Here is a 27,496-nt window from a genome sequence, read left to right on the forward strand (position 1 = left end):
GAAGTGCGAGAAATTGCCAGTCTCACAGAATAGTGCCTGCTCCTCTGGGATTTTGCTGGAGTCCCAAGATGTTTCCATTGTTGCTGATTTGTTTTAAGGTCCCACCACAGCACCAAAGGTCACCTGTCTCTATTGTCAGTGGGGTTTGTACTCTTTAAAAACATCATGTTTCAGTTCTCTCTCCAGGGAAACTGGGCCAGTGATGCTTGCTCACCTCTTGGAGGGGAGGATATGAACAAAATGTATTCATGCCTGTGAAAACTAAATAGCAGAAGCTGTTTAAGTGCAAACTATGATTATATTTTAAAAGGAGGTTTAAAGTGTTTGTCCATGTCCCTTCTGTAATGGAATTATTTCTGGAGGACAGTGCTTTATGGGTTTAATTACTGAAAGTTGCTTTCTAGTCACTGAACTCACATTCTTTTGTATTGCAGTTCTTAAATCCACTTCTTATTCTTGTCTTCATCCCAATTTTTGACCTTGGGCTCTACCCCCTGATAAACATGTGCAAATTGAATTTCACGTAAGTACTTGGGGACAGTGCAGATGCATCTGTGCTTTTTCTTTTGCAGTAAGTGTGCAGAATAGTTTTTAAGGAAGAGAAACACAAACTTTCATTCACCTTTCCGAATACTTGAGTATACTTCAGTCCCAAGTGGCAGCATCACCCTCTTCCACAGACCATGGAAATTCCAGAGGGTAAAACTCAGTGATGTTGGATTCTGCTCTGTACAGATTTTTCCAAAAGCAGATATGAATAGTCTCACTTTGAATTTGATCAACGTGTTTTCCACCTTGTTTCCCATATCATGCCTAAACGCTTGCCTCCCTGAAGAGTTCCTGTGGGACCAAATTCATGGTCCCATGCTGGCTAGGATCTGAACCAGTGAGTGCGTAAGGGGATTTCCATATGAGCCAAGCATTTTATCCTTAGTCTATGTTAGCAAGAAGTGCAGTGTAATAGGAGTTAACCTCAGGTTGTTTATGAGACCCACTTTATGAATTTTGTGTGAATTAACTTCAGAGTGTCTGTATTCTGCCTCTGTGGAGTGATGCCCTGCAGCAGTGGCAGTATATTATGTGTGCTCATGAAGTGCCTTTGCCACTGGAGTTTCAACTGAAAGGAGCCAAGTTTCCATGCTCCAGCACCATGTGAACCATAGCATGGGAAAGGGTGATGAGAGGGGAGATTGCCTTAAAAAGCATGTTCCTAATCCAAACTAAAATGCTGGACAGATGAAACCGCATAAAATGGGGGTGGCAGGTGCCTCAGAAGCCTTCCCCTTCACCCTGCTGGTCCTTTCCCACCATGCTGAATTACTTGCACCTAAAGACATATCAAAAACATTGTCCAGCCCTGCAATGGTGCCCCTTTTGGAGGCTACACATCAGAGGCTGTGCTTCTGCCTGATACCTCATTGTGAGCCCATGGTCTGGACTGTGCCCGACTTGGCAAAGAACTTCCTGCCTGATGACCAGCTCACAGAGTAGCTCTCCCAGCAGCATAAACTCAAGCACCAACCAGGACTGAATGCCAGGACTAAAGACCATTACAAAGAGTGGAGATCACTGAATCTAGAGCCAGATTTGTTTCAGATCTCAACAAATCGATACTCAGTTTGAACCTGCTGTTCTGGATATGTTTTATTCTGCTTCGTATCAGATTTTCTCACGTAACTCTGGTAAAGTTGCACTAGCTTTGCCTTGAGTTTAGAAGCAAGCTCTTTATTTTCTGGAAATGTAAATGTATTGGCATGAGAAATAACCCAGAATGATGCCCCAGATGGTCAGAAACATTGATGACACAAACTGCACATTTTTCTGTTCCTCATTCCATGTTACTTATCTTCTGCCTTTCCCAAAAGGGACTTGAAGATATATCATTTGTAGTGCTCCTTCCAACATCATGGATTAACATAATGTCATGAGCTATTCCCACTAGAAGAGCTGGGAAAAAGATAATATGAAACTTGCAAGGAAAGAACTTCTTTTCACAGCATATCAGTTTTAATTGGCCTCAGTCCTGGCCTCATACAGAATAATAAAATAGTTTTAAGTTAAAAGATCGGCAATTTAAACAGCCTGTCATCCTGAGTGCCACCTGTTGGACAGTTTATTACATGGTTTTGGCACATCTTTGGCTCTGAGGAATGGTATTCTATAGTTTCATTTACTTTTTTTCCTTAATGGCACCTCTTTCATTTGCTCCATAGACCTATTAGGAAAATGGCAACAGGTATGATCCTTGCAGGGCTGGCGTTTGGACTTGCAGCTGTTATAGAAGTCAAAATAAATGTAAGTAAAGCACAAGGCATTCCTCAGAAGTACTTTCTTTCCATGGGGTGTGTTTATTGATGCCTGGTAGATAATCCTTTAAGCCATTGTGCTCCTTGATCAAAATTTGTAATGTTTTCTTTACAATTGAGCATACTGATCCAGTTGCTAATGATAATTCCTTGTCTACTTTTCCCTCTCTTTGTCTCTATGTCTTTCTTTCTAGTCTTTGCAGTTTTGCTGTGCTGGTCATCTGTATTGGTCTATATTCTAGATTTCCATCGTCAAAGTGCTTGACAGACATCTAGTTAATGCTAGTGATTAATTTCCAAAAGGTAGTCTGTTCTCTCTCCTATTTCTTGCTGTAGCTTGCCTGTACTTTTCTGTTTGGGGTCTTTTGTGTGTGTGTGGTGGTTTTGGTTTTTTTATTTAATTGTTTTAGAATTTTTAAATTTAATTACTTTCCTGCTTTAGGGTGGGGATGGCTTTTTTTTTTTTTTTTCTTACAAGCCAGATTGTTTCTCTGGAAAGGCAGGTGAATGCAGTCACAGGCATCAGGGACTGCCAGGCATGCCCAGACAAGATGGCAGAAAATCTCTTATAAATGCCATGTTAGCTCCTGCAGATTTGTACTGTTTGTTTCTGGCTCATGACCAGCATTGTGTAGACTTTGGCTGACCTTTGTCTCACGAAAGTTACTCCAGGATTAATTTTTAAAGCTTCTATGTATACTTAAAATGCTCTGTTAGAGTGGCTGGCTCACAGCCCTGGATTAACATCTGCTGGTTCCTCAGGTGAATCCCCTAATGAGCCTCCCACTGAAATGAGACTTTGTGGGTTCAGGTCTTTTTTCTGATCTCTTTATGTGAGTAAAGAAATGATCTCATTGCCAGCAGCATCTCTGGCCAAGCACCAAAGTTTGCTCTGGCTGTGGGTGGCTCCTCTGGGCAGAAGCAAGGTGAGTGAGAGGTCCCCCCCTGCCTGTACATGAAAATTTTACCCTAAAGGCCATTTTAAGCTCTAGCAAAGAGGAGGATAAGATGGTCCACCTTCACTTGACTGTGGGTCACAGAAGTGAAATGCTACAGTAATGGAATTTGCTGGATAATATTAGTAGGCCTGTTGGTCCAGAGCAGCATATGGATGCAGGGAAATCAGCTCGCTCTGTCTTCCGTGGCAGTGTGTCTCCCCACCAAGTTAGGTTCAAAATGCCTTGCTTGCAGTACCCAAATTATCAGATAAGATAGAAGAAAAATGAATGGCTCTGCAGTATTGCTGGCAGCTACTTGAAAATAAAATGAGAATAAAAGAAAAGTAAAAAAAAAAAAATTAGCTCTGCAGGTAGTACAAGGCTGACACTGATTGATGTACTCTCTCTAGGAAATGATCCCTGACAGAAAGAGATACCTCAGTGCTGGAGGCATCAGCTTCCCTCTCTCAGAAAACAAGGAATAATATCTATATAGTCAGCTGTATAGATATCAAGGTGTCCAGTAATGCAAAATCACTGATTACAGACATGAAGCTGGACTGGGATTTTCAAAACTACTTAACTTCTGGTCTGATTATTTTCCTGTACTGACTGCAGTGGGAAACAATTATTCTGGTCACTGCTTTTGAAAGCTAAGCACAAATTTTTCCATTTTGATATGGCAGTTGGTTAAATCCAGGCACTAGGGAGCTGTATAATGAAAGCTGTGACATTGTTCTACCTCCTCAATAGGTGTGTAGCCTGTACACTTAGTGGTGTGAAGAGCAATTTTTGGGAGGAATGATGGGTTGGCCACTGAGCTACTATGAGGAAACCTCCCTAAAAAAGATTTATGTTCAGTTTTCTCTGAGTGCAACTTCTGTTGAGGAAAGGATGGAAAAGTGTCGTTACAGAGAGGAAATCTATTATGGCTAAAAATGAAGAGATATTAAAGTGCTAATAAAGCATACACATGGCACTTAAAGCCTTTTACTTTAATTAGGAAACCGATATGCCTCGACTTGTCCCAAAAGAAAGTTTAATTCGGGTCCTGAATTTGGCAGAGAACCCTGTCCAAGTGACAATCCAAGACAAGGACCTATTTCAGCAGCCTGTGGAGTCTTTTCAGGTAAGCATATTTTTGGGACTGAAAGGCCTGACTTGCATGTCATTGAAGAAAGGATGGGCTTTTCTTCAGCATTTTCTAATAAAGCCCACAGATGCAAAAGCTTATTCTGCTCCATCACCTTAGAAGTGCATGGGAATAGCTTTACAAATGAAGCATAATATCTCTGTTACATGAGACAGAAATTGAATGTTTGGAGACAAATTTCCCCAGTAAAGGATACACCTTACATTCACCTGTAATTAGGAATAAAGGATAACAGGATTACAGGCTCCCTTAAAGAGGGAATAGTGTTGCACTTGGTAGGAAAAGACAGATCCTTTCTTATCTGAAGAAAGTGTAACCAAGTTTATTTTCTTCCACAGAACCCAGCTGAGTACTCAAAATTAATATTGAATGGAGAGCAACAGAGCCTTCACTTCACCCTGCAACATCAAGGATTGACTCTTGCTTTTAACTACACTGTGAAGGAAAAATCAGTATACAGCTTAATTGTTTTTGAGGCAGAAGGAAGCCTATCAAGCCGCTTAGTGAGTGTGGGAGTGAAGTGTAAATACAGTATTAATTCAATGGCTGTGATGCTACAATGGGGTAATAGGCTCATTAATTCATTTGCTCAGTTGCAATGTCTGTCTGATTGCTCTCAGATGCTCTAAACCTGACTTTTTAGCTAGAGGCACTGGATCTGTACACATTTCTGCTGGTTGATTAATAGAGGCGTTGTGGCATCTGAGAGTTTCTGGGCACACTTTAATCCACTGTGTGCTGCAGTGGGAGAGCAGTGTCATGCCTGCTAGGCAGCAGAGCTGGAGAAGGCTGGGGAAACAGAGCCAGAGATTTCCCCCCGAAGATGATTCTATAAAGCAAAGATGTTAAAGAGGCTCTAGGGCTGGCCATGGAGTAAAAGCATCAGAGGAATGATTCTGGGTTTAGTTATTGCAAGGGTTTAGTGAAAAAGCACAGAAGGCCCATTTGTTTTACTGAACAGAATAAATGATTAAGCTCATTTCAGGCTCTGCAGCAGAGCTGGCTGTATTTGGACTTCTGTGTATTTCTGCAACAATCAGAGAGGAGCATATGGGATGTGTAGGGCAAATTCTGGTATGTTTTATGCGTAGCTGTGTCCTAAGAAGCTCTCTTGAAATGAATGGTGTTATTGCACATTGTGGCAGGTGTGTAAATACCATCACAATCTGTCCTCATGCTAAAATACCCATTCTCGTTGTAGTTCCTCAGCCTTCTACCTTGCAGGGTAGCCACAACAAGCATTCAATATTATGTAGTAGAAATCATATAACTGCTTTCCAAAATTAATTTAAAGAATTTATTTTGTCATAACACTAAGGTTCTTTGCTGATGATCAAACTTTACACTTTGGAGTCTGGGGCTCAGTATCACACAAAATTAAGTTTCCCTGTGACCCTGATGGCTGTGTGCTGTTTCCTTAAGAAATGGATACTTGTACAGTGGTTTTCATACAGTCCTTAGGAAGCAAAAGTCTGCAACAGGCTTGGAGCATAGCAATCTCAGAGCTTTAGTACTGTGCTGCCCCAGCTGTCTAGACTGTGCTTAAATTAATGCCCACCCCAGCACAGGCAGGCTCCCATGTGCTGGGAAACAGCTGTGCTCTTGGGTGATGTTATTGACCTGTCATTCACAGCTGTAGATAAGGGAGATGTGGAAGACAGTGTGGTAAATGATACTGTTCCAGCACTGCAACACAAGGAAAGCAATGCCAGCATACTGCTGTGTTGTAGAGCTCACCCCTGAGTAACCTCCTTCACTGCTGGGTTTGGCCCACTCACTCAGGTGGGAGTGCTTTCCTGGAAGGATCCAATCTGAAATTGGTTTCTTCTCCTTTGTGGGCTGTCGAGTAGGCAGGAAATGAATTTGAGAGCTCTGGGGATCATCAGTGAAAACGAGTAATAATTTGGCTGCTCTGTCTGCAATGAACTAGAGTATTCATCCCCATGTATCTCCCATGGAAAAAAAAAAAGTTGCCATATATTATTTATTGCTCTGACATTTATTATTCACTGTGGCTATTTATTATTTAGGGCATATGTTATTTGTGGGTAGCATATTACTCTGAAGTACAATAGGCATTTTATAGATATACTGAAATTCTGGATCCTTGGTCTCAGAAACTCAGGGTTTCGCATCAGGATAAAAGTGCGGAGAAAGGGCCAGAAAAATTTTAGAGAGCCAGTTTCCAAAAGTCCCTTTTGGCTTACCTGTGTTCCATCTGTGGGCAGTGCAAATTGAAATTGCCCTGCCATCTTCAGTGGACATGGCACCACTCTGGATTTCTACCAGCCAAGAGCTTTGCTTTGTGTTCTTTTTTTGTGCCATACCACGTCCAGGGCAAGTCTGTGTCTTAACTGTGTTTTTTCTGCATTGTACACCAAATAGGTTTCTCCAAATGAATGTTGATTAACTATCTAGCTGCTGCTCTAGCTGTGGTCTCCAGGAGAGAGACTCTCACTCCCCAGTGTGCCCACCCAGATTGCCATTTCAGGGGTCTGCCTGCAGAGACCATGAGCAAGACTGTGAGCACAAACAAGCTCAGTGCATCTTGGTTTCTCCTGCTCTCTGCCTGCATATTACAACAGTTGAATCTCTTGAGTATTGAGGATCAGGGAAAGCATGAGTGATGCATGATGATCAGTATAGTAACCATGTAGTTCCTCTCAGCTTTAGACTTCTGTGAAGTCTATGAATATAACAAGAATCAGGGTCTGAAAGTTAGGCAGTTGCAGATTTTGTAGGAGTAAGGCACTCAAGTTTAGTTGTAACTAGTCACTGAAAGATGCTAATGTGAACAGTGCTCTCTTGGTATCTCAAGATGAAGACAAATACTTTTTTGGAGGGTGTTACATGCCTTAGTAGAAGGGTGACTGGCTGAAACTCAGTACCCTTTGTTACAGAGGGGAGATGAGGAGAAAAGGTATGATCTCATCTTAAGCCCTTGGAGGAGACAAAATTTTGCCATTGGCTTCACTGTAGCAGGGCTCCCCATCTGTGGCCTGATGTAAAGCTTATGTGAGAGTCCCGTTAATTTCCATAGGCTTTGCAGCACATGTGTAACTCTGCAGACACCAGTATTGTCTGCCACACATTGTTGTAAGGCAGCATTAATAAATATGTTTGATGTGTTTTTTCTTCCCCTCTTTAGATTACAGACTTGGAAGCAAAGCCAGAAAATGGTTTGGCAGCTGTTAGGTAGGAATGGCTTTTTTTTGAGGATTTGGCGGTGGTTGGGTGAGGGAAAGTGCTTTTGTCTAATGCATCTGTATGTAACATAGCCCAGATGTTCTCGGGTTGGAATCTAGTCCGCACTTCTCATGCAAGACTCGAGTGTCAGCTGTGGAGGCTTGACAGAGTGTCACCTCCCACATGTGCCATGCAGAGCTGAGAACTATTGCTGCTCACTGCCTGGGATAGTCTGGGCTGAGATGGCAACATAAAAGAGCTCCTTCCTTGGAAAAGTGGCAAATTCATCTCACTGATGAAAGGGAAGAAGCAATTTGGATAGGAGCTGTTGCCATGTCCTTTGCAAATTGGCCAACCCGTAACATTCACCCAAAGTCACGCACAAGTGTCTCCAAAATTGGATACAACAACAATTTTACATCCTCATAAACAATTGGGCATTGGGCTCTGCTTAGTACACTCTTCCTAATTTGAGCTACTCCATTTAGTCCATGAACACTCCTGTGCTGGTTTGTGCTGGCTGCTGCAGTGCAAAAGATGCAAATTAAAAAAAAAAAAGAAGATTCCAGCTGGACATTCTAACAAAACAACAAAACGAACCCACCACAAAAGCAAAACCAAAAAACAACCAAACAAAGCAAACCTTAAAAACAATGACCAACCCCTTTATCTGAAACCTGTGAAGACCCAGTAGGAGAGCAGTATCTCTTCATAGCCCTGTGCTTGTGAAGGTTGCTACTGACTGAACACCTTGAAGACTTGATTCAGTCAGAATTGGTTTATATTTTCTTGTGGAGGTTTTTGACAAAATCCCCAGACTTTCCCATTTACAAATTGTTAAGAAGTTTCACTAGGAAGAAACTATTTTTTTCCTAAAAATTTAATTTGTTAAGCGCTTGACTAACTTCAGGGATTTTACCCCCATTTAAAGAACTGAAAACCAAAATATTTTAAAACATAGATCAAAGGAAAAATATTTGGTTTTACTAACAATTTTCAAATGGCTAAAAGGAAACTGTCTTTTGTCTATGAAAAAACACCAAACAAACCATTCCCATATAAGTTTTAGTTTTGATGAAGAGATCTTATTTTGCTAGAAAACTCTATCCGACTGGTAAAAACTCATGGTGTACCTGCTCATCAGGATACACAGCTTCAAGTTTCCTGTGGTAGGCTGAGGCTCTGTCTTCTCACACAGCCATAGAACAGACACCATAGAGTCATAGAATGGTCTGGGTTTGAAAGGAACTTGAGACCACCTTGTACCAACACCCCTGCAATTGGCAGGGACACCTCCCACTAGACCAGGTTGCTCAAAGCCCCATCCAACCTGGCCTTGGACACTTCCAGGGATGAGGCATCCACAACTTTGCTGTTTCAGTGTCTCACCACCTTCATAATGAAGAGATTCTTCCTAAAATCTAACATAATCGAACCCTACCCTCTCTCAGTTTAAAGCCATTCCCCCTTGTCCTTTAACTCCATACCCTTGTAAGAAGTCCTTCCCCAGCTCTCTCATAGGACCTCTTCAGGTACTGAAAGGTGCTCTAAGGTCTCCCTGGAGCTTTCTCTTCTCCAGGCTGAACAGCCCCAACTCTCTCATCCTGTCTTCATAGGAGAGGTGCTCCAGCCCTCTGATCATCTTCGTGGGCTCCTCTGAATTTGCTGCAATCTTTGATGGTCTCTGAGATTGGATTGCCTGGAGGTTCTAGACCACAAAAAAGTGAGGGTCACTTTTCACAGGAAAGAGAGTAAGAGGGTAAAATTATGCAACAGGGAAACAAATCTTGTATTGAAAAACTAGGCAATGAATCAGACAAATATTTTGGTAACTTGCAGGGAGACTTTCATAACCTTATGGAATTACAGAATGTTTTGGGAGAGTAAGCAAACTTCTAAAGTGTCTACTATTATGCTTCTCCTGCCCTGTCTGACAGGTCAATAAAATATGGTTTCTTTGCAGATTCATTAATGGTTTGAGCCAAGATGTCAACCTCACTATTGATAGCAAAAGGTTCATTGCTGTTCAGAAAAACTACAGTGCTTCTGAGTACTCGCTGCTGGAGAGGGACATGTAAGTCTCCTTCCTGAGCTGAAGGTCCTCACTGAGGCATTTCCTTGGATACAAAGAGGCTTTTCTCGGTCTAATAGCAAAACCTTCATTGCTATTGTCTTGGCATGTGGTTGTGGGGACAGATGTTTGTAAAAAGCAGAATTATCAGCTCAGTGCGGGGCAGGTGCTCTGGGCCACTTGTGTGTGTGCAGAAGTTTTTATTCACATTATGTGGGGGCCTGGAGGGAAGAGACTGGCTATTCCTGTGCATCTGTCAGTGGAGTAAGGTGGGGCATGGTAAAGTCTCCTCTGCCATTTCATGCTTGCTTTATTTTGTTATTCTCTCAGGCCCGAGCTCCTGGTGTTAGGGTGCTTTCAGGGAAAGGCCAATCCATATTCCATGCTACAATGTGTTGGTATGTGGGCTGGTAACATGAAGTAGCATTACGTGGCTTTGCAGGCTGGGCTTGTTAGACACGGGCTCCATATGGCCTTGGTTTGGCAGCACTGGAGTTGGCTCTTGTAGGGTATTTCTAGCATTTCCAATGTTTCAAAACAAGCTTCATGTCTTTTCTCTGCATCAGCTCCATCCAAAATATTTATTGCTGCAATTTAGTAGGATGCAGCAGCCATTGTGGCAATGCTGCTGAGCCTCTGTGCCATCTCACACATCCAAAATCAGAAGAACAAATATGCAGGCTGATTTGCTCTACTAAAAGTAAACAAAGTGGCTTCTGGGTGCACATCTCTGAGTTCCTGTTGACTGCTTGTCTGGCCTACAGTTCCTGAAGAAATGGAACAAATTTTGGGAGGAAAATAAACCTGAGGGGGAAAAAACAAAATAAATCAGCACTAAGAAGAAGAAGAAACCATTTAAAAATGTTAGCGTGGTTGTTAGGTGAATTCCAGTCAGTGTCTAAGTGCTTCTGGAAGGATAAGATGGCAAGAACTCCTAGTGATTGTCTGATGTAAACACTACTGCATCTTTGCATCTTGCATTCTCCCTGCTCCATTTCAGGGGCATGTTGGATAGCTCTGCTCTGTGTTCTTTGTTTGGGGAACTAACTGGGAAATACTGTCCTTCATCCTTTTATCTAGATATAACAATGGAAAATGCATAACTGAAACAGGAGAGTTCCCCCTGGAGCTGGGGCTGCTTGACTTCGGTGCCTCATACACTGTTGTGATAACTAATGTAAGTGTTCCTATGATGGTTACACACTCCTGTTCTACTCTCTGGCAGTGCTGTTGTTCTTGTGTTGGTGGCTCTCGCTTGCTTTGTCCACTCTGTGATCCCTGGGCAGTAGCCATCTGAAGGCAGTCCATTATGAAAGGGATAGTAAAAGGTTTTGGTACCTGCATCAGCAAGGTGGGTGTGTATTTGTTCCACCTTACGCTGTGATCATGTCAGATTACATGGGTTAAAAAGAAGTAAAATCTTTCCCTGGATAGAAATCCTCCATAGAAAATCATGTGATCTGTGGTTTGTGCTCGTCTCATGCCATGCTCAAGCAGTTAACATTGACCCAGAGCACTGCAAAGAGTTATTACCATCTGCCAAGAGCTGACTCTGCTTGTGGTCTTTAAAAAAACTGTACCTGGTAGGGCCTCACACCCAAAAACTGCAGAAGCAGTCTGCTCTATCCTCACATTTAGCTTACTGAGCTAAAGACTGATCTTCCAAGATTTGTAGATTATGCACAGGGGGAAGAGGGACAACGTCTTGAGGGAGGAGGTTGGTGAAGTTGTACATCTGTTTCCTCCTCTCACTGTCTGTACAGCTAATTTGGAGCCTAGCGTAAAGTCAAGGCATGGTTTTCTGAACAGCCTAGCCCTTATGGGCTCTGAGCACTGCTGAGAGGGTGGATTCCTTTCCCTGCCTGCCAGCCTCTCAGACACACTGCTTCAACCCTGGTCCAGCTGGCTGGAGCCACGGAGATGAACGTGATCAGCTTCGTTCCCATTTTAACCTTTCCACCACAAAGGCACACAGACAAACTGAGTCTGACAGGACACACTGCTAAGCTGCCCTCTGAGACTTTGGCTACTGCGTTGTGATGAGCAGAGCAAAGTGTTGTCAGCTACTCCCTGGCAGTAGCATCTCCCTGTTGGGCAATTAATGGGAGCTGTTCACGTCTGCTGGGTCCAAATACGTAGGAGGAAAAATATAGCCGAGAAGCACCTGGCATTTTTTTTTTTTCCAATTCCAGTAGCTGGAGTGGGATGTACAGCCCTGAAGGGAACAAGCAGATGCTGCCATCTGTGAGTGCAGAGATTTATGTACATAAAACACACACATTTGAAGTGATGTTGGCCAGACCCTTCTTCCATGGCTGCAAGCCTCTTTCATCAGCTGAGAAACCAGATAGAGAAGTTGCATGAAAAATATTACACTAAGAAAATTTCCCCAGAGCCTCTGGTAACACAAGAGTCAGGGCCAGCTGAGGTAGATGTGTCCCATGTCACTGTGGCCAAGGATTCCAGTTTGTGGTCCCATCTGCAAAAGTCCCTGCTATAGCCCTGGCTGCTCAGGGTGGCAGTGTGCCTCAGTCCTTCTGCACCCTGTGCTAAGTACTTTAATATTTTTGAGCCTCTGTTTTTCCATATCTCTCTCTGTGGTTTCTGCCTTCTGTAGAGAGTTAGTTTGCTTGAGGCCAAGATCACTTTTAATTATTGGAGTGATTTGTACTGAGCCCTGCTCCTCTGCCAGGAGTGCCATATAGAAGAATCAAGAATACAATATATTAGTCTGCTAATGTAGCTGAACTGTGAAACTTAAATCACGGGGGTGCTGCCTTCTGCCCAGCCTTCCTCACTGTGCAGTTACAGCATGGTGCTTGTGACATTTCTTTATGGGCTAAAGAGCAATGCACAGCTCTCCTCTCACCCCTTTTAGCCTGCTGAAATAGTCTCTTGATTTCCCTCCCTGGCAATGATTGGTGATTAAGAACATCTCATAAACATCCCTTGTATTTTCCCAAGTACTCTCCTTAAACACAGGGCTTTCTGCCTGAAGTAATTTCAATCTAGTGTTTTCCTGGCTTGTAGTCCAATCTCTCTCAGCCTCTGAGCCTCTGCATCACAAGGAGTATTAATTACAACTGGGAAAACAAACAAAAATAATTAGGAATACAGGTACTGTAACTATCTGAATATATCTGATATGGAGCAGTCTTTGCTACTCTTGGCATTCCTGAGCTGAATTTGTTTGGGTGTCAGTGATATCATTGGGAAGTTGTACAGTGCTGATAAAATGGGAGTAGTGACCACATGGATGCAATGAGCACTTACCCTGTCATCCTTTTTTGACCTTGGGGACAGCAGCAGGTCACAGGCTCTGCACTGGAACCTCACAGGCTTTTCCCAGCCCCACTACAGAAGACAACTTGTTGGTTTGCAGTAATTCAGGGAATTCTTGTGGTACCTGAATGAGCTGGAATGCTTTCATCCTGCTCTTTCTGCCCTGTGCAGCAGGAGTCACCCCATTCCCAACAGGCTTGGAAATGGCAGGGTTGAGAGCCATAGTTTGCTTCAAAGGCAGAGCTTTTTTTCCACCTTTGCTTAAAACTTTATTTTGGTATATTTCCTGTTGTTGTCCAGGCTAAGAAAGATCTGATGTTTCAGCAGCTAATCAGTGTGCCTTTATTTTCCTGATAGGTTTCTGGAGGTACTGTTGAGACGTGGAAGTCAGAAGACATCAAAGCCAACAATGTCCATATGGCCTGGCAGTTACCACAATATTTATTGATATCTGCTGGGGAGGTGATGTTCTCCATTACGGGTCTGGCCTTCTCCTATTCTCAGGTACTCCACTTAAAGATAAGGGCCTTACAATTAGACTTCAGGATTCATTCCTGCATCTGTGATTGACTTGTCATACCTCCTTTGACATGACACTTACTAACAATGTTATCTGTCCTTCAGCTGAAAGTGGGATTATAGCACACCTTGCTGGGTGCCCTCAAGCTAAATTAATTCATATTCTGAAGGTACCTGTTCTCAGTGATACTTGGAAATCTCCTTTTCTGGTAAACCTGAGAACACAGAACAGAACTGGATAATTAACATGAAAGCTCTGAATAGTGTAATATCAGGGTTTTCTCCTAGTGAAGGATTTTTCAGTGATATAAAGGCAAAGGTATCTCAAGGGCTATAGGGTGGCATGAGGGCTTGGCACATGCTTTAAATTGAGAGACTGAAGGGGTCTAAACATGCAACGTTGTAACAAGGGAACAAGGGGTCATGAATGTGCAAGGACTGTTTGATCGTTGTTTGGGGAGGTTTCTGAGAAGAGAGGACTGAGACATTACATGGTCGAACAGCTACTGAAGTTACTCAAATTTATCCCTGGAGTAAAGTGCAGATGTTTATTAATGAGGATGATTAATACAGTGGGATGATCTGTAATGGGATGTGAAAAATTTGTCCTCAGCAGGAAATTTCACATCAAGATCCAGTCTCTTTTCCAAAGGTGTACAGCCACACGGCACCAGACTCCAAGCTGCAGGGCTTGTGTGGCTCCTTGGACGTCCTGATCGTACCATTTCAGATGATGCAGGTTGGAGATGACCAGGATTCAGCTCTGCAACAACAGCATCTCCTGCTTCTTCATGTGTCCTCCTGTCCATGTTTTGAAAGCTCCTTGTATGCATGCAGTTGTTGAGATTAACCACAGATTAACCACTCCACACAGAGGAAATTCCACCATCTTCTCCTAGGCTGAGCCCAGTGACACCTACACTGGGCAGGACACCAGAGGGTGAAGCAGGGCCGAAGGGCACAGCACAATTCCCACTGATCAGGCCCTTCTCCTCTTTTCAGTCTCCAGCCAGCATGAAGTCGGTGCTGCAGGCAGGCTGGCTGCTCACGGTGGCTGTGGGGAATACCTTTGTGCTCATTGTTGCCGAGGCTGCACCAATGGCACAGGTATGGTTTGGCTCTTGAAAGAGAGATAATGCTTTACAACAGGCTTCTGGTGCTTCTGGATGTCCGTGTCCTCGAGACACATCTCTGCCCAGCCCCAGACTGCTGCACCTGAGTGACAGCAGCCCACCCTGAGCTGCCCCCCAGCCCCTGCTCAGTGGGGCCCTCAGTGGTGCTCCCCTGGGGAGCACTGGCCCTCCCTGACCCTCCCAGTGTCAGGAAATAGCTGACCTGCACTGGATAATGCTGCTGGAGCTCAGCTCTAGGCAAGCTCGCTGTGTTTGGACCTGGAGCCTGGACACAGTGGCAGCCACAGGTTGAGTTGCTCACTAGGAACAGGAACAGTGGGCATTCAGCTCTTCCTCAAGGTTCTCACTTGGGAATCCTGCCAGGCCAGCTGTCTGTGGCACCCCTGAGATGTCAGGCTTACAGAGGGAGGTCATGGTGCAGAGGTAGTTTAATTCAGGCTGTGAAATTTCTGGGATGATGCCATGAAGGTGTGAACTGGGGCTTGTTTCTGGGCAGCATGAACCCACCTCTCCCAAGAGAATCTTGTAGGCAAAAAGCCCAGGTAGATATGTTCCAGTCAGGACAGATTTGTAAGAAAAGATTTAATGAACACAACTCAATCTAACTGTTTTGTTTCAAGATGTATCACACATTTGTAATTACATAATGTGTACAAGCATTTACCAGAAAACAGAATGAGAAAGTTTCTATCTTGTGAGCCATTTTGGAAACTAAAAAGTAATTTTCACCCAGCTCTTCTAAAAGCACTTGTAAGTGCAGAGATGTCTTCCAGACTGAGTCTGGGGTCTCCTGACCTGCTGTTCTTTTTTCTTTCCTAGTGGGCTGAATTTGTCTTGTTCACTGTTCTCCTCTTTGCTGTGTGCATTATTTTCTCCATCATGGGATATTTCTATGTCAGTGTGGATCCAGAGGACCTAGAAGAAAAAGAAGAGAAGAGAGAGACCTCAAGCAGAGGAAACATGATTGGTCTTGTTACTCAGAAAACAAAGCTCTAACACATCACGGGTTGGGATTTTTTTTTTTTTTTTGTACTCAGTTATGAGATGGTAAAAGAAGGGTGGGGACAGTGTTATTTTATTTTAGACCACTGCAGTCTTTATTTCTCAAAATGTAGCCACCTTACAAATGGGACCAAATAGCCCTCTATAAAACAATGGGGCTCCTGAAATCAGAGCAAAACTCCCTGGGAAAGCTCCTCAGGTATTAAAAGCCCTTGTTAGTAATTACAGTGTAATTTAAAACCTGCCCATCTTTTTAAGCATGGAATGCTTTCCTATGATTTTGCCTTAAACATATATTTAGGGCAGCAGGGAGGAAGGGTGGAAGGAATGCCATATGACACAAAAATCTGGAGATGTTAGAAGAGAAGAAAGAGGAAAAACTAGTATAGGATTTAGTGAAGAATAGACATTAGTGACAGAAGAATTTTTAATGCTATCATCAAGGGCTGTAAGGGTTACACACAGTCCCAAAGGATTTCATCATGTAACTCTCCTTATGAGTACTTCATCCCATTATTCCATGTTATGAATGGTTCTGATTTATGATTTTCACCTTCAGGCTCAGAAGTAATAACAGGGAATTAAATTCTGCAGGCTAAAATATTCCCAAAACACTACTGACGAAGACAGGCATGCTACCACCTCTCCAATACCCATTTTTTTCCCTAGAAGTTTTTAGCAACTGATGGTGTTCTTTGATTAGACATGATTAGAGAATTGGTTTATGCTTTCTTATTTCAGAATTCCAGACAGTTATTTGCCATCTTCCTATACATTAAGCCTTTATTGGGCATTTCCTTTTACAGCACCTGTCACTGCAAGTTAGGATATGGCTGATTTCTTATCTCATGCCTCAGTTATTCCCCACTGGGAGACAAGTTGCAGCAGTTTCTATAAAATTCCAGGCATCCTGCAGTGAGTTATTTACAAGGATGCACTTTATCATTTTTTCAGTCTACAAGAAGAGGCCATGGCATATGAGATTTTTCTTTTTCCTCCTTGTTTTTCTGTCTCTACCAAACTTTGGATATAGCAATTTTACTGGAATTGTGATATAATTGTCTGATTTTCCTCAATTGCATGAAGCTGTGATTTCGTGTTCTGCATAGGAGTAATTCAACCACTGCTGATCTAGTAAAACTCCTGAGAGAGTCCCTGCCTTCCTCTGTCACTTCAAGGCCACAGTTGTAACAGGTATGACCTAATTTAAAACAAGGTTGTCAATAAGATCTTCAGGTTCACAGAGAATAGGTTTTAAATTATGCTTTCCTTTTCCATCTTGGCATTGGCCATAGGTGGTCGCTAATACTTGGGTTCAGGAGATCACAAAATACATGTTTGATTTAATTCCTCTTCAGGACAGTACTAGGAAATACACTTAGTTTGACACTTCAGCTCTTTTGATGTGCTGCCCACTTGAGCAACACTGAGAAAACACAGCTTTTTGGTTTCTAACTCACAGATTGCTCCCTCTGCTTCATGTCCTAAATGGTCATGGACTTCCACCACTAGTTCTGCATAAGCTCCTGCCTGCTGTGAAGTAGCATCTGGGCTTGTGCCAGAGGGGGACCATGGTCTCATCAGATAAATGAGAACAGGCTGCAGATGTGCACGCAGGAGCACTTGAGGTGGTTTAGTACATGCAGAGACATTTATTAAGCTGTGGTGGCTGGATCCGCGCAGCTCAACCCTGCAACTCCATGGGGAATGAAAGGCATTGAAAGCCACCTATTAGGTCATCCAACCTGCTTCTGAGAAGCCAAGTGAGGATTATTCCCCTCTGTTCTTTCTGGTATTGTTCTCCTGCTGTGATTCTTTGTGTGGGTTCTTTCTCCTCCAAGCGTTGTTGTTTTCCTAATCCCATTTTATGACACACTGTGAATCGGCTCAGAGGCTGCTGAATCATTCTGCTGCGATGCTGTTTGACCAGCTTCCAACTTGAAGCACTAATAGAAAGCATTTCTTCCTCCACCCACTGCAAACAAAACAAAAATCCCCAAACTGAAGGAATGGCCAGGCTCCAGTAACCCTGAACAAACACAATTTAGAATTATTGGAGCATTTAATTTTTATAAGCCTTGAATTTGGAAGTATGTTGGGGTTTGAGGGCATATGTGGTGAAGAGACAATTCAAAATTATTGAAGCACTTTCCTTGGGAAGCACTTGGTAAGCAGTTCAAAGTTGCATGAGGGAAAGCAAGATATCCAGATCTCTAAGACTACATATGCTTAAGAACCTCTTGATTTTTTTTTTTTTTTTTTTTTTTGTTTTATTTCCTTATTGGCGACACTACCAGAAGCTGTCACAGATTCTGAGCTTAATTTAAAGAAATCCTTCCAAACTCATAAAAGATACATTTAGGATGTCATCTGTATCTGCTTTTTAGACTCCTGATGCCAAATTGCCCCTTTCCAAACATCTCCATGTTCCAAACCATCACCATAATGCTGGGGGAAGGAAAAATTGCAATTCACAGTTGGGAAGGTTATGAACAGGAAGGCAATGCTATAAATAAAGTGCTAACATGAGGCTGGGGTCTGCTTCTCCCAAGACTTGCTCGAGGGACTGTAAGGCTCTGTTCACATTCCTCTTAGAGATGAACTGGTTACTTCTTCCCACCTACTCACCATTACCTATTGGAAGCTTTTTCCTTCTCTGATCTGCCTGCTTGGTTGCTGGTATGATCCTTTCCCACTGCTTCAGCTGCAGTTGTAGTTTTGCTAAATTGGACCCATTTATTTGGAATGCACCAGCAGTTTGGAGGGATTTCCACTGGCATGCTCACAACCAGCCAGGAGCAGGCTAGGGGCTGTAACAATGAGCTGCCCCTTCTGTAGCTGGAGAAGGTGGAAAAATAGCACATTCTGCATAGCACTCCTCCAGTTTTAGAGCCACAAGTCCATCATTGGAGGCCTTGCATCACTTTCAAATGTACTCAAGACTGGATCAAAGGTTTGGGACTCGATTCCATGGAGTAGTGAGGTCTCAGGGTTTTTCTTCCATATGGTCAGCTCAGAGATGGGGCCATGTTCAGCTCTTAATACCCAATTTTAGAAAAATATTCTTTATTCCTCACAACTCTTTGCTTTAGGATCACAGGGAGGATCCGAAGTAGTGATAGTATATGTAAAGCTGTATGAACCTCTATAGAGAAATAGCAGCCTGCTGCCTGTCCAACTTCACCTGTCACTGAAGATTCTCAGCTGTTGGTGAAGCTTTACCTGGCACAGATGAGGAAAAGCTCACACCAGCTGACCTAGAGAAATCATCCTCTCCAGCTGAGGGACAGGGAAGAAGAGATGGTGGGGAACTGTAGATGTGTTGCTCCAAGAGCAAACCCTCTTAGAGATTGTAGGGGTTTGGCTTTGCTCTGCAAGTATGTGTGTTTATCTGGTTTTATGAAGGGTGTTTTCTGAGAAAGATCTTTTTTTGCAGAAAATTTCCCTTCATTTGCACTGGCTCTTGCCAGTTTTCCCCTTAGCAGGTTGTAACCGTGACGAGTGTTATTTCCAGTTTTGCATGAGATAAGCATAAAAATGAGATTTCAAACTCAGCAAAAATAACATCTTGGCTGTCGGTTCCTTAAATTTACCTCCTCTTTCTGAGGCAGTCAAATGCCTTTAGGTAGCAGGTTTGTTTGTGCAGCTCAAGAGGCTTGCATCTTTCTTTTCTTCACTCTTCCTTTCACCACAATCCCAGAATTCCAGAGGATGAGCCCTGGGAGGGCTGCATGGGACTGGCTTGGATGCCGCTGGTGTGTGCTGTCAGCACTGACTGGGAAGCAGGAGCTTGGCCAGGTCAGGAGCTAGTTTCTCTCTGGATACCCAAACAGGGCCTGGCAAAGTAGACTGAGGCAGGGCTGGCCCTGGTGGAAGTTGTGGTTTCGTGAACAGTGACCTGGATGTGAGTTTTATTGTGAAAGGAAAAGTTTTCACTTTGCTTGGCTGAGGTGTGAGGCAAGGAGACTGCAGACTGATGGGCAGGAAGGAAAGCAAGCTGTTTGGTTAAGGTCTTCCCAATTCCTCAATGAACAGCTGAGGTTACATTGAATAATTGCAGAGAATATGAAATGAGAGAAGAGGAAAACGCAGGTGATTAAACAGTGAATGACTTCAAGTCTTTCAGAAGAACAGTCTCCTAGCTGGTGGTGAAGGGCCATCAGGGGAGATGGTCACCCATGGCTTGAAAATGGGTTTGGCATTCCAGAGTACTGCAAAAACCAGCATGAAGACCAGCATTGGTGGGTCTGCAGTGACCAGAAGAGGAGGTAGGTGGCTGTGCCCCTGGCAATGTCCCCACCACCTATGGGAGCCACCACCTTGGCTTCACCCTTGGGACAGAACAAACAGCTGAATGGGTATTACAGATGTGATTAGCACAGGAGGGAGAGCTACAATTAGGGGTGGTTAACAAGTTTTAGCCAGGGTGATATGCAGAAGAATAATCTCCTTTTTCCCCGCATTGAATTTCTTTGCTGAGCTACAAGAACCACTTTCTAGCACAAGCTGCTTAAACTTGGGAGTTCAGCTCCATGGCAAATACCACAGCTGCTGAATTTTGGATGGTACCAGACTCTGCATTTCATTATCACTACATTTGTTATTGTGATACAATTTTGAAACAGCATTTAAGAGATAAGTCTGGTCCCAGATGCTGACAGATCTGGCCAGGGTTTTGCATGTTGATAGCTGGATTCACTAGCTGTTGGTAGCTAGTGTTTCACGTTAATGTGTGTGATAAACCTCTTATGTAAAAGTAGATGTGGGGCCTTTATAATTCTGCAGCAATTTAGAAAAAAAGCCCCAAAGTTCCACATGAAGCTGGCTAAATTTGAACTGTGGCATTGCTTCCTTGAGGGAGCTTCCCATGTTCTTTGTAAAGCAGGGACTCCCATTCATGTCCTGCAAAGTGCTCCCCAGAGGGACAAAAATGGGGGACACAAACATTTTGCCTTGAGAAGGGCTTGTGTTGCCTAATGGAAATTGCTTGAAAGAAAATATTGCTTAAAATCCCTCCTTCCTCACCATCTCAGGTGGATATCAAGGAAGGAAGCTGTTTCTTATTGAGCTTTGAATCAAGGAGTTGCTGCGTCTTCTCAACGTCTTCTCATGCTGTGTTTTGCCAGCAGATCAGCATTAACCTGGCTCTAGCACCTGTAGATCAGAAGATTGTCAGGAAGAAGAGCAGCCACGCTGCAGGCTCCCACAGTCAGCTGATCAACTCTGATCTCTTCATTTTTAATGAATAGTTGTAGCAGTTATCCTGCAGGGCTCAGTCAGTCAGAATTGCTCTAAATTTAGGCCATAACTAAGGACCTGAGAGAACTGTAATCAACAAGATAAATAGCTAATGCCTCAAAAACCTGCTAAAACACTGACTTAGTGCTTAATTAAAATTTTAATATGCTTACAGAAAGTAAAAACCTAAACCTGAATTTAGCAATTCAGTCAGAGCAATGAGGAGCTGTAGCTGGAATCCACCAATGTGACAACTGGCAGCCAAGATGACGATACACAAATCAAGCAAACATCCCTTTTTAGATTATTTTTTGTCATTGCATACGTTGCTCAGTCCGCTTGGCCTGTCCTGTTCGATCTACTCGTGTGTAAGGAAAAGAAGCTGAATTGACTTGTTGAAGACATGTACCCTCTCCAAGCTGCAGCTTGGTTCTCCTCTTGTTGCAGACTCCCAAGTTAGCTCCAAATGACTCCCTTTGCTAGCAGTCAGCCCCCTCAGTCCCACATGGTAATCTTCCCTCTCCACAAGTCACTGCTCACTGATGACTTTGCTGGCCCTCAGAACCTTGCTTATTCCTCCTCTCATGCAGACTCTTTGCTGACAGCAACACTGTGTTTGCTTGGGAGTTGTCCTGGGTAATGCTGTCCACTTTCCTGCATCCAGAAAAGCTGCTGACCCACAGGAGAACTGTGTCTGGGCAGAGACCACACAGGGTCTGGGTGGTAACAGCATCTGCCCTGGCTGCTTTGGCTCTGGCTTTTTGTCACAACTTCGGATGGCTTGACCCATCTTCTGTAGGCAAATCAGAGCACAGTGCTTATGCAGCATCTCCCTCCTACCTATCCTGTGCCTGGTTGCTGCCCACAGTCTGCCCTTGTGTTGTGCCACGTCAAGCCACAGGGACTTCTGGACCGACACACTGCTGTCACCAGCCCTGGAGCATCCATTGGTGCTGCCTGTGGCCCCAGCCTATTTGCACGTTATTTATGGCCCTGCCCAGCCTGCCAGTTTGCAAGTCTCTCTCCTGCAGAGGAGTGAAAGAAAGCTACACAGGCTGTGTCCATCTCAGCAGTGGTGTCTGGTCAGTGGGCTGCCTTTGCAACCACAGATCTCCAATCAGCATGGACACAGCAGCTAGTGGAAAGGGGCAGCTCCTCTGTCACCAGTGCCTGCTGGTGTCAGTGGGGCTGGCTCTGTGGCCATCCCAGGCTTGGCCTTTTAAAAGTCAGTGTCAGTGTTTTGCTGAGAGCCCTGTGTTATAACTGTGTATTACCATGTGCTGCCAGTCTTCACCTTCTCAATTTTGTGGTCAAGGAGCAGCAAGCTGCATCCTGGCAGGGCACTTTCTGCTCTTTCTTGGTCTACTTGCCCATCCCCAATGACCAGGTCTTGGGTAATAACTGGCATCTCCCAGACCTTGCTGTGTTTATGTACCCACTCACAAATGAAGTTTCTTCAAATGGAAGTGAGTTTTCTTGGAACTCTGACTCTACCCAAGTCTGCTTGGAGCTGCTGATAGCCTTCATGCTGTCCTCACCAAAGAAAGAAACCTCTCAAAGGTGCTGTACCAATATGGACTTTTCCTGCCCGAGTTAGAGGTGAAACAGGCCAGCAGGAATTCATCAGGCACCAGGAGCTGCTGTCTTTCAAAAAAGGCAAACTGCTGTCAGTCACAGTGGCTCCCCACATGCGAGGCCATGCAGTCCAGCTCCTGCTGTGCCCTGAGTTCAGCAGAGGCCAGCAGATGCTCCGATGCCTCTCTGGGTGCTGCAGCTCCCGGGTCCAGCACTGGCCAGCCCATCTGTGTGCCACAGTCATGGGCTGTCAGTGCCAGCTTTGCTTCCTGACACTTTATACAGCCCAAAATCTGCAGAGCAAAGAGAGGACAGCTCCCTCTTTCCACAGAGTGTATTTAATTTGCCTGTTCCTGCTCTTTTCTCATCCACAGCCGGTGTCATCAGCTGCCCTGTTATTTCAGGGCTGACCAAGGACCTGTGCAGTCCCCCCATCTCACCACTGCCTTGGAGCAAGGGGATGTTTGGACTTTCCCACTCTGCCCACCCACAAGCACCTTCCTGGAAGGTCTCCTCAAATTCAGGTCCTCCACCTTTCCAAAGAGCACATCCCTCATGAGACCACGTTTTTAACCAGTCAGTCCCTTTGTGGGGATTAGCCAGCCTGGGTAATATTTGCATTTTACCCTTTGCTGTCTGCTGGTTGTGGATTTACTTTTGAAGCTAATATCAGTGTTTTTCTTTCCATTTGCTCCCCAAAGGTTGTCCTGAGCCACCTGCACTCTCTGTATAAAATAAATAAATGGTCTTGACTGTTTGCAGGCAGATGGTCTATCCATCTTCTGCCAAAACTTTGATAGTGCCATGAAGAATCCCTCTGCACTAATGGTGCCAGCACAGTCCTTTACATCCCTACTGGAGGATTTCTTTGTTCCTCCTTTGCACCTCCCTTTTGTATGTGCTGCTTAAAACCAAAGGGCTTGTGCTCCATTTCTCACAGCCTACAGCACTCCTCAAGCTTCTGTAATGCAGGCTCTGAGTTCCCTCTTCTGTTTGAGCTGAAAACTATTAAAAGCCATTGAGAGCTTCAGAACCAGCTGGGTTTTGTCTAGTAAAGTTCTTTTTTTTTTTTTTTTCCCCACTGTGTTCACATCCATCACTTACAGCTAGGGAGTGAAACACTGCTCCAGTCTTCTCCTGTCAACTCTCTCAGGAGAAGGCTGGGCTTTTAGCTTTTCCATTAAACCCTTATCTTTGATGCCTTTGGTCCTAATGTTCATTGTTCAGCATCCCTTGAAGCCAGGGATTTTGGTTCCTTTCTTTGGGTTTTTGCTTCAGTCTGCTCAGCATTTTGTAGCTGGTGTTACTGTATTACATGTCCTGGGGTACACTGACCTGTTGGGCTGAAAATGAGCAGAGGAGACATACCAGTGTTTTTAAAGATGCAGCTAGACAGAACTTGCTCAACTCTGAAAGTTTTGAGCTTCCTTTCAGCTGGTTAGGGAAGAACAGGCACTTCTCCATGTAAAGGTGTGTTTTCATGTCTACTGCATCCTGCTCTGTCTGGAAGGGGACACTGCCAGGTCAGAGCAGCTCCACCATCCTCCTTTCCTCTGGCTCTGCATTTCCTGGCTTGGATTTCCCTGCTCTTGGCCCTCTCACAGTTGTGATATTCACTCAGAGGTAGATATTGCCTCCAGCAACTTATTTTACCAGTCTCATGTTGTTACTTGTGGCGACACCAATCATGGGATTTATTTTGCCTTTTTAGTCTCCACTGTTTTACCACGTTTCTGCTGTGGTTTCTCTTGATTCAGACTGTCAAGCTCTTGGCAATTTTGTCTTCCTCCTCATGGCTTCCCATTATCAATGCTGTGCTTGGAGTCCAAGTTGCCTTCACGCCCCAGATCTGCAAGATAAGTAAACTTAGAAAATTATTAGGGGAGACTTTGACTGCTCCTGTCTCCATCAAAGACTAGGATTAAATTAAGTCCCTTTGATAAACTGAGCTGATGGGCCAATTTGGATTGCACATGTGGTATGATGAGCCTTGTGGGGTTTATGATTAAAAGACATGAGAGAACACAATTATTTAGAGAGCTACCAAGAGATTGCTGTAGCTCACTAGTCACTTCTTTATCAGAACAAAAGAAGAGCCCAATTCTCCAGGGTGACAGGCAGCTCCTGGGAGGTGTCCGTGAGTCTCTAATTGCTGTGGGAGGCGGCAGTCACGCTTTGATGTGTGCAATAACACTGCGGGGGGGTGCTGGGGAGAAAGCCACTCCGGCCATTTCTGTCCCCAAGGCACTTGGTCCAGCAGCAAAGCCTTCCACACAGGTGGCTTCTTTATCTCTTTTTACAGTTCCTTGGGTTTTTTTGGTTTTTTTTTTTTCCACCATAAACTGCAGCTGCCTTTGCAGCAAGATAGAGCTCAGCTGGGTTTCTTTGCTGGACTGTGATCAAATCCTGACTGCCACAGGGAGCTCAGTGCAACCAGGGCTGCATCAAATCTTCAAGGCTGGGCTGGATCCTGACCCAACAGGAGAAGTCATGTTAGCTCAGGCTCTGCAGCCAGCCCTGAAGATGAGAAATGTCTAACTGGACATAAATGCAATTTTGCCTGTTTTTTTTTTTCTCAGTGTCAGGCTACTGAGTCAGGGCTGGATGGTGTAATTGTAGCAAGGCTATTTTCTCACTTTTTTTTTTTTAAAGGAACATTCGTGCTGCATTTTAATTACAACATTTAGAACATGTCCAAATAGCTTGAGCTCAAATTGATCTTGTGTTTCAGCCAGAAAGCTTGTTTTTCATCTATTATTATAATAAATGTGCTATTGATAATAGTTTAGGTGCAATACAGCAAAGCTTTGTGTTATGCATCAGCTCTGGAGGCTCAAAATTTTCTTATTATCCATTACTGACATGACAGTTTACAAATATTTAACAAACAAATTACCAGGTTTTCCTTGTTCCCTCTTAGTTTGCAGTCTCAGTCCTTTTGACAGCTGCATTCAGGATTAATGATGATCTTGTTTAAGACGATTGTTTGCTAGCAAACAGTTTTATTCTCTAAACCTACAAGTGCAGTAGGAGAACTAACACTGGCACTTCAAATTAAATCTCATCCTCAATGCAAATTTTTTAGCTTTATTCCATCCAGTTGTCCAAAGAAGAAATCGGATTTGCCTGGTAAAGACCTGTTAATAATTTCTTAGGTTATGTAGTCATTTTAAATATAGACACTTAACATGAAGGGCTGGCAAAGGGAGTATTTTTTCTCTGCCAGGCCTGAGCTTGCTGGGTCTATTCAGGCTGTAAGTGTTTTAAAGTCCTTTCTGAGCACAAGCAGGGCAGCAAAGAGACCACCTTGAGCCTCCACGGAAAAGAGAGATCCAGAGGGACAAGCTGGATTTGGTTCTCTGTGAAGTACTGGAAGCAGCACTGGGAAAGATTCAGCCCAGGTCCTGGGAGTGGTAAAACACATCCATGCTTTGCAGCAGCTTCTTCTCCACCTGCTCCAGGTCTGAGCACAAGGTGAAGGGCACAGAAGGGCCTGATGGCTGACATCTGCCTGGGAAGGTTGTTTCTGCACCTGATGGCTGACATCTGCCTGGGAAGGTTGTTTCTGCTGTAGATGGCTGCAGGTGAAGCGAGGAAGGTGCTACACCCCCTGGGAAAGCCTGGGCATCTTCTGGGAGAAAACACAGCACCGGATTAGAGACTGAAAGAGTATGTGAAGCACCCCCTTCAGAGGATGTCCTGGGCACTGGGCCATCCCTCCCCTGTGGTTTCTGATCTTGGGCTTTGCATGCACAATACAGGAATTCACTGGTGTGTGGGCCTGGCTTTGGAGATGAGAAGTGAATTTGTTCTCAAGAAAAATCACTCTTTGTTGGCAGAAAATCTGTGAGTTGGGTTCCCCAAGGGCATAGTGTTTGAAAATCACAGATGATTAAAAGATAACACATTTGAGGGTCAGTTTTGGGGGTTTTGCTTGGGTTTTTGTTGTTGTTGTTTGTTTGGTTTGGTTTGTTCTTGTGGAAGATGTTTGTTTGTTTGTTTGCCTTCTGGGTATGACAAACTAAATGCCACACATAAATTTCTCCACAACTGACCTCGCCACAAATTTTTTGTTTTAATGCAAGAAAATCTGAGACTCTCCTTAAAAGAGGAGGCCTCCCTCCTGAGTTCTAGAAATACCAAATGTCACACTAACAAAAATGACTAAAGTTGGCAAGTCTGAGAGTCGTTTATCATATTGATCTTAAACAAAAATAAGCCAAATCAAACCAGGCTTGATGAAACAGAATAGAAGCATGTTTGGCTTGAAATAATGCGTTAATAGAGAGTATTTCTAAATTTTATTTGATGAGCAATAAAACCAGAGAGTCACAGTGCACACAGTCTGTATGTGCCCTCTGCTAATTGACTATCGTTGTTTGCAATGCAAGCACTCATTACTCACTTTGCCTGGAATCAGTGTGGCCAGCATGGAGCAGCAGGGACAGGGGCACAGCTGAGTATGTCAGCATCTCTGCACATGTGTTTTCAACCCTGGAATAATCCCCATGATATGGACATTTTAGGCTGGTATTCAAGCCTTCATCTCACTTCTTTTTAAGGCTTGCTTAACCCTTTTCCAGTTGACTGATACAGCATCAGTCACAGTAATATGCCAGCTATGATGTTCCATTTAATAGCTACCGAGGAGATGGGTGGCTCAAGGCCCTGAGGTGAGCACAGGCATTTTCCTTGCAAATGCCAGGGAAGACTTACTGACAACAGCAACTTGCAAAATGTGTGGGGCAGCAGCAAGAAACTGCCCATCATTCCACCCCCGGGCACCTCCCAGCTTGAGAATATGCCTGTCACTGGGGTTACATCTGCAGCCTTTTTCTGCCCTGGGGGTCAAAGCTTTGAGGAAAACCATGCTCATGTGCAAGTTTGTGAATTGCAGCTACCAGCTGGACACACCAAGGGTAAACTGGCTCCAGTTACCTGCTTTGCTTACGCCAATTGCCATGTATTACAAATCAAGCCACTCACAAGGAACCAAACTATTAAGCTGCTTTCTCATAATCATTAATTATAAAGATACCATCACTCATGTTTGTAGTCTATGAACTGTCCTGTGATAGCTGATTTACTTTTTT

At 43.9% G+C, this 27,496-nt stretch overlaps 1 protein-coding gene across 16 annotated transcripts in view; it reads left to right on the forward strand.

Annotated features, from left to right (window-relative positions):
* The window catches only part of SLC15A2 (solute carrier family 15 member 2), a 72,428-nt gene extending 45,682 nt beyond the window's left edge, over positions 1-26,746 (forward strand). For 7 of the 16 annotated variants that reach the window (XM_032113879.1, XM_032113876.1, XM_032113872.1 and 4 more), the window contains 10 exons: positions 435-523; positions 2,214-2,295; positions 4,248-4,373; positions 4,736-4,900; positions 7,546-7,592; positions 9,547-9,657; positions 10,735-10,831; positions 13,294-13,440; positions 14,458-14,562; positions 15,408-26,746. In XM_032113879.1, the coding sequence (XP_031969770.1) occupies positions 435-523; positions 2,214-2,295; positions 4,248-4,373; positions 4,736-4,900; positions 7,546-7,592; positions 9,547-9,657; positions 10,735-10,831; positions 13,294-13,440; positions 14,458-14,562; positions 15,408-15,584 (1,146 nt within the window). In that variant the 3' untranslated portion in view covers positions 15,585-26,746. Of the gene's footprint in view, positions 1-434; positions 524-2,213; positions 2,296-4,247; positions 4,374-4,735; positions 4,901-7,545; positions 7,593-9,546; positions 9,658-10,734; positions 10,832-13,293; positions 13,441-14,068; positions 14,563-15,407 lie in introns of all 16 variants that reach the window. The other 9 variants (XR_004241121.1, XR_004241122.1, XR_004241123.1 and 6 more) reach the window with 9 other exon arrangements.
* The last annotated feature ends 750 nt before the right edge of the window (positions 26,747-27,496 follow it).

This window comes from Corvus moneduloides, chromosome 7 (genome assembly GCF_009650955.1).
Source record: "Corvus moneduloides isolate bCorMon1 chromosome 7, bCorMon1.pri, whole genome shotgun sequence".
NCBI classification, from domain to species: domain Eukaryota; kingdom Metazoa; phylum Chordata; class Aves; order Passeriformes; family Corvidae; genus Corvus; species Corvus moneduloides.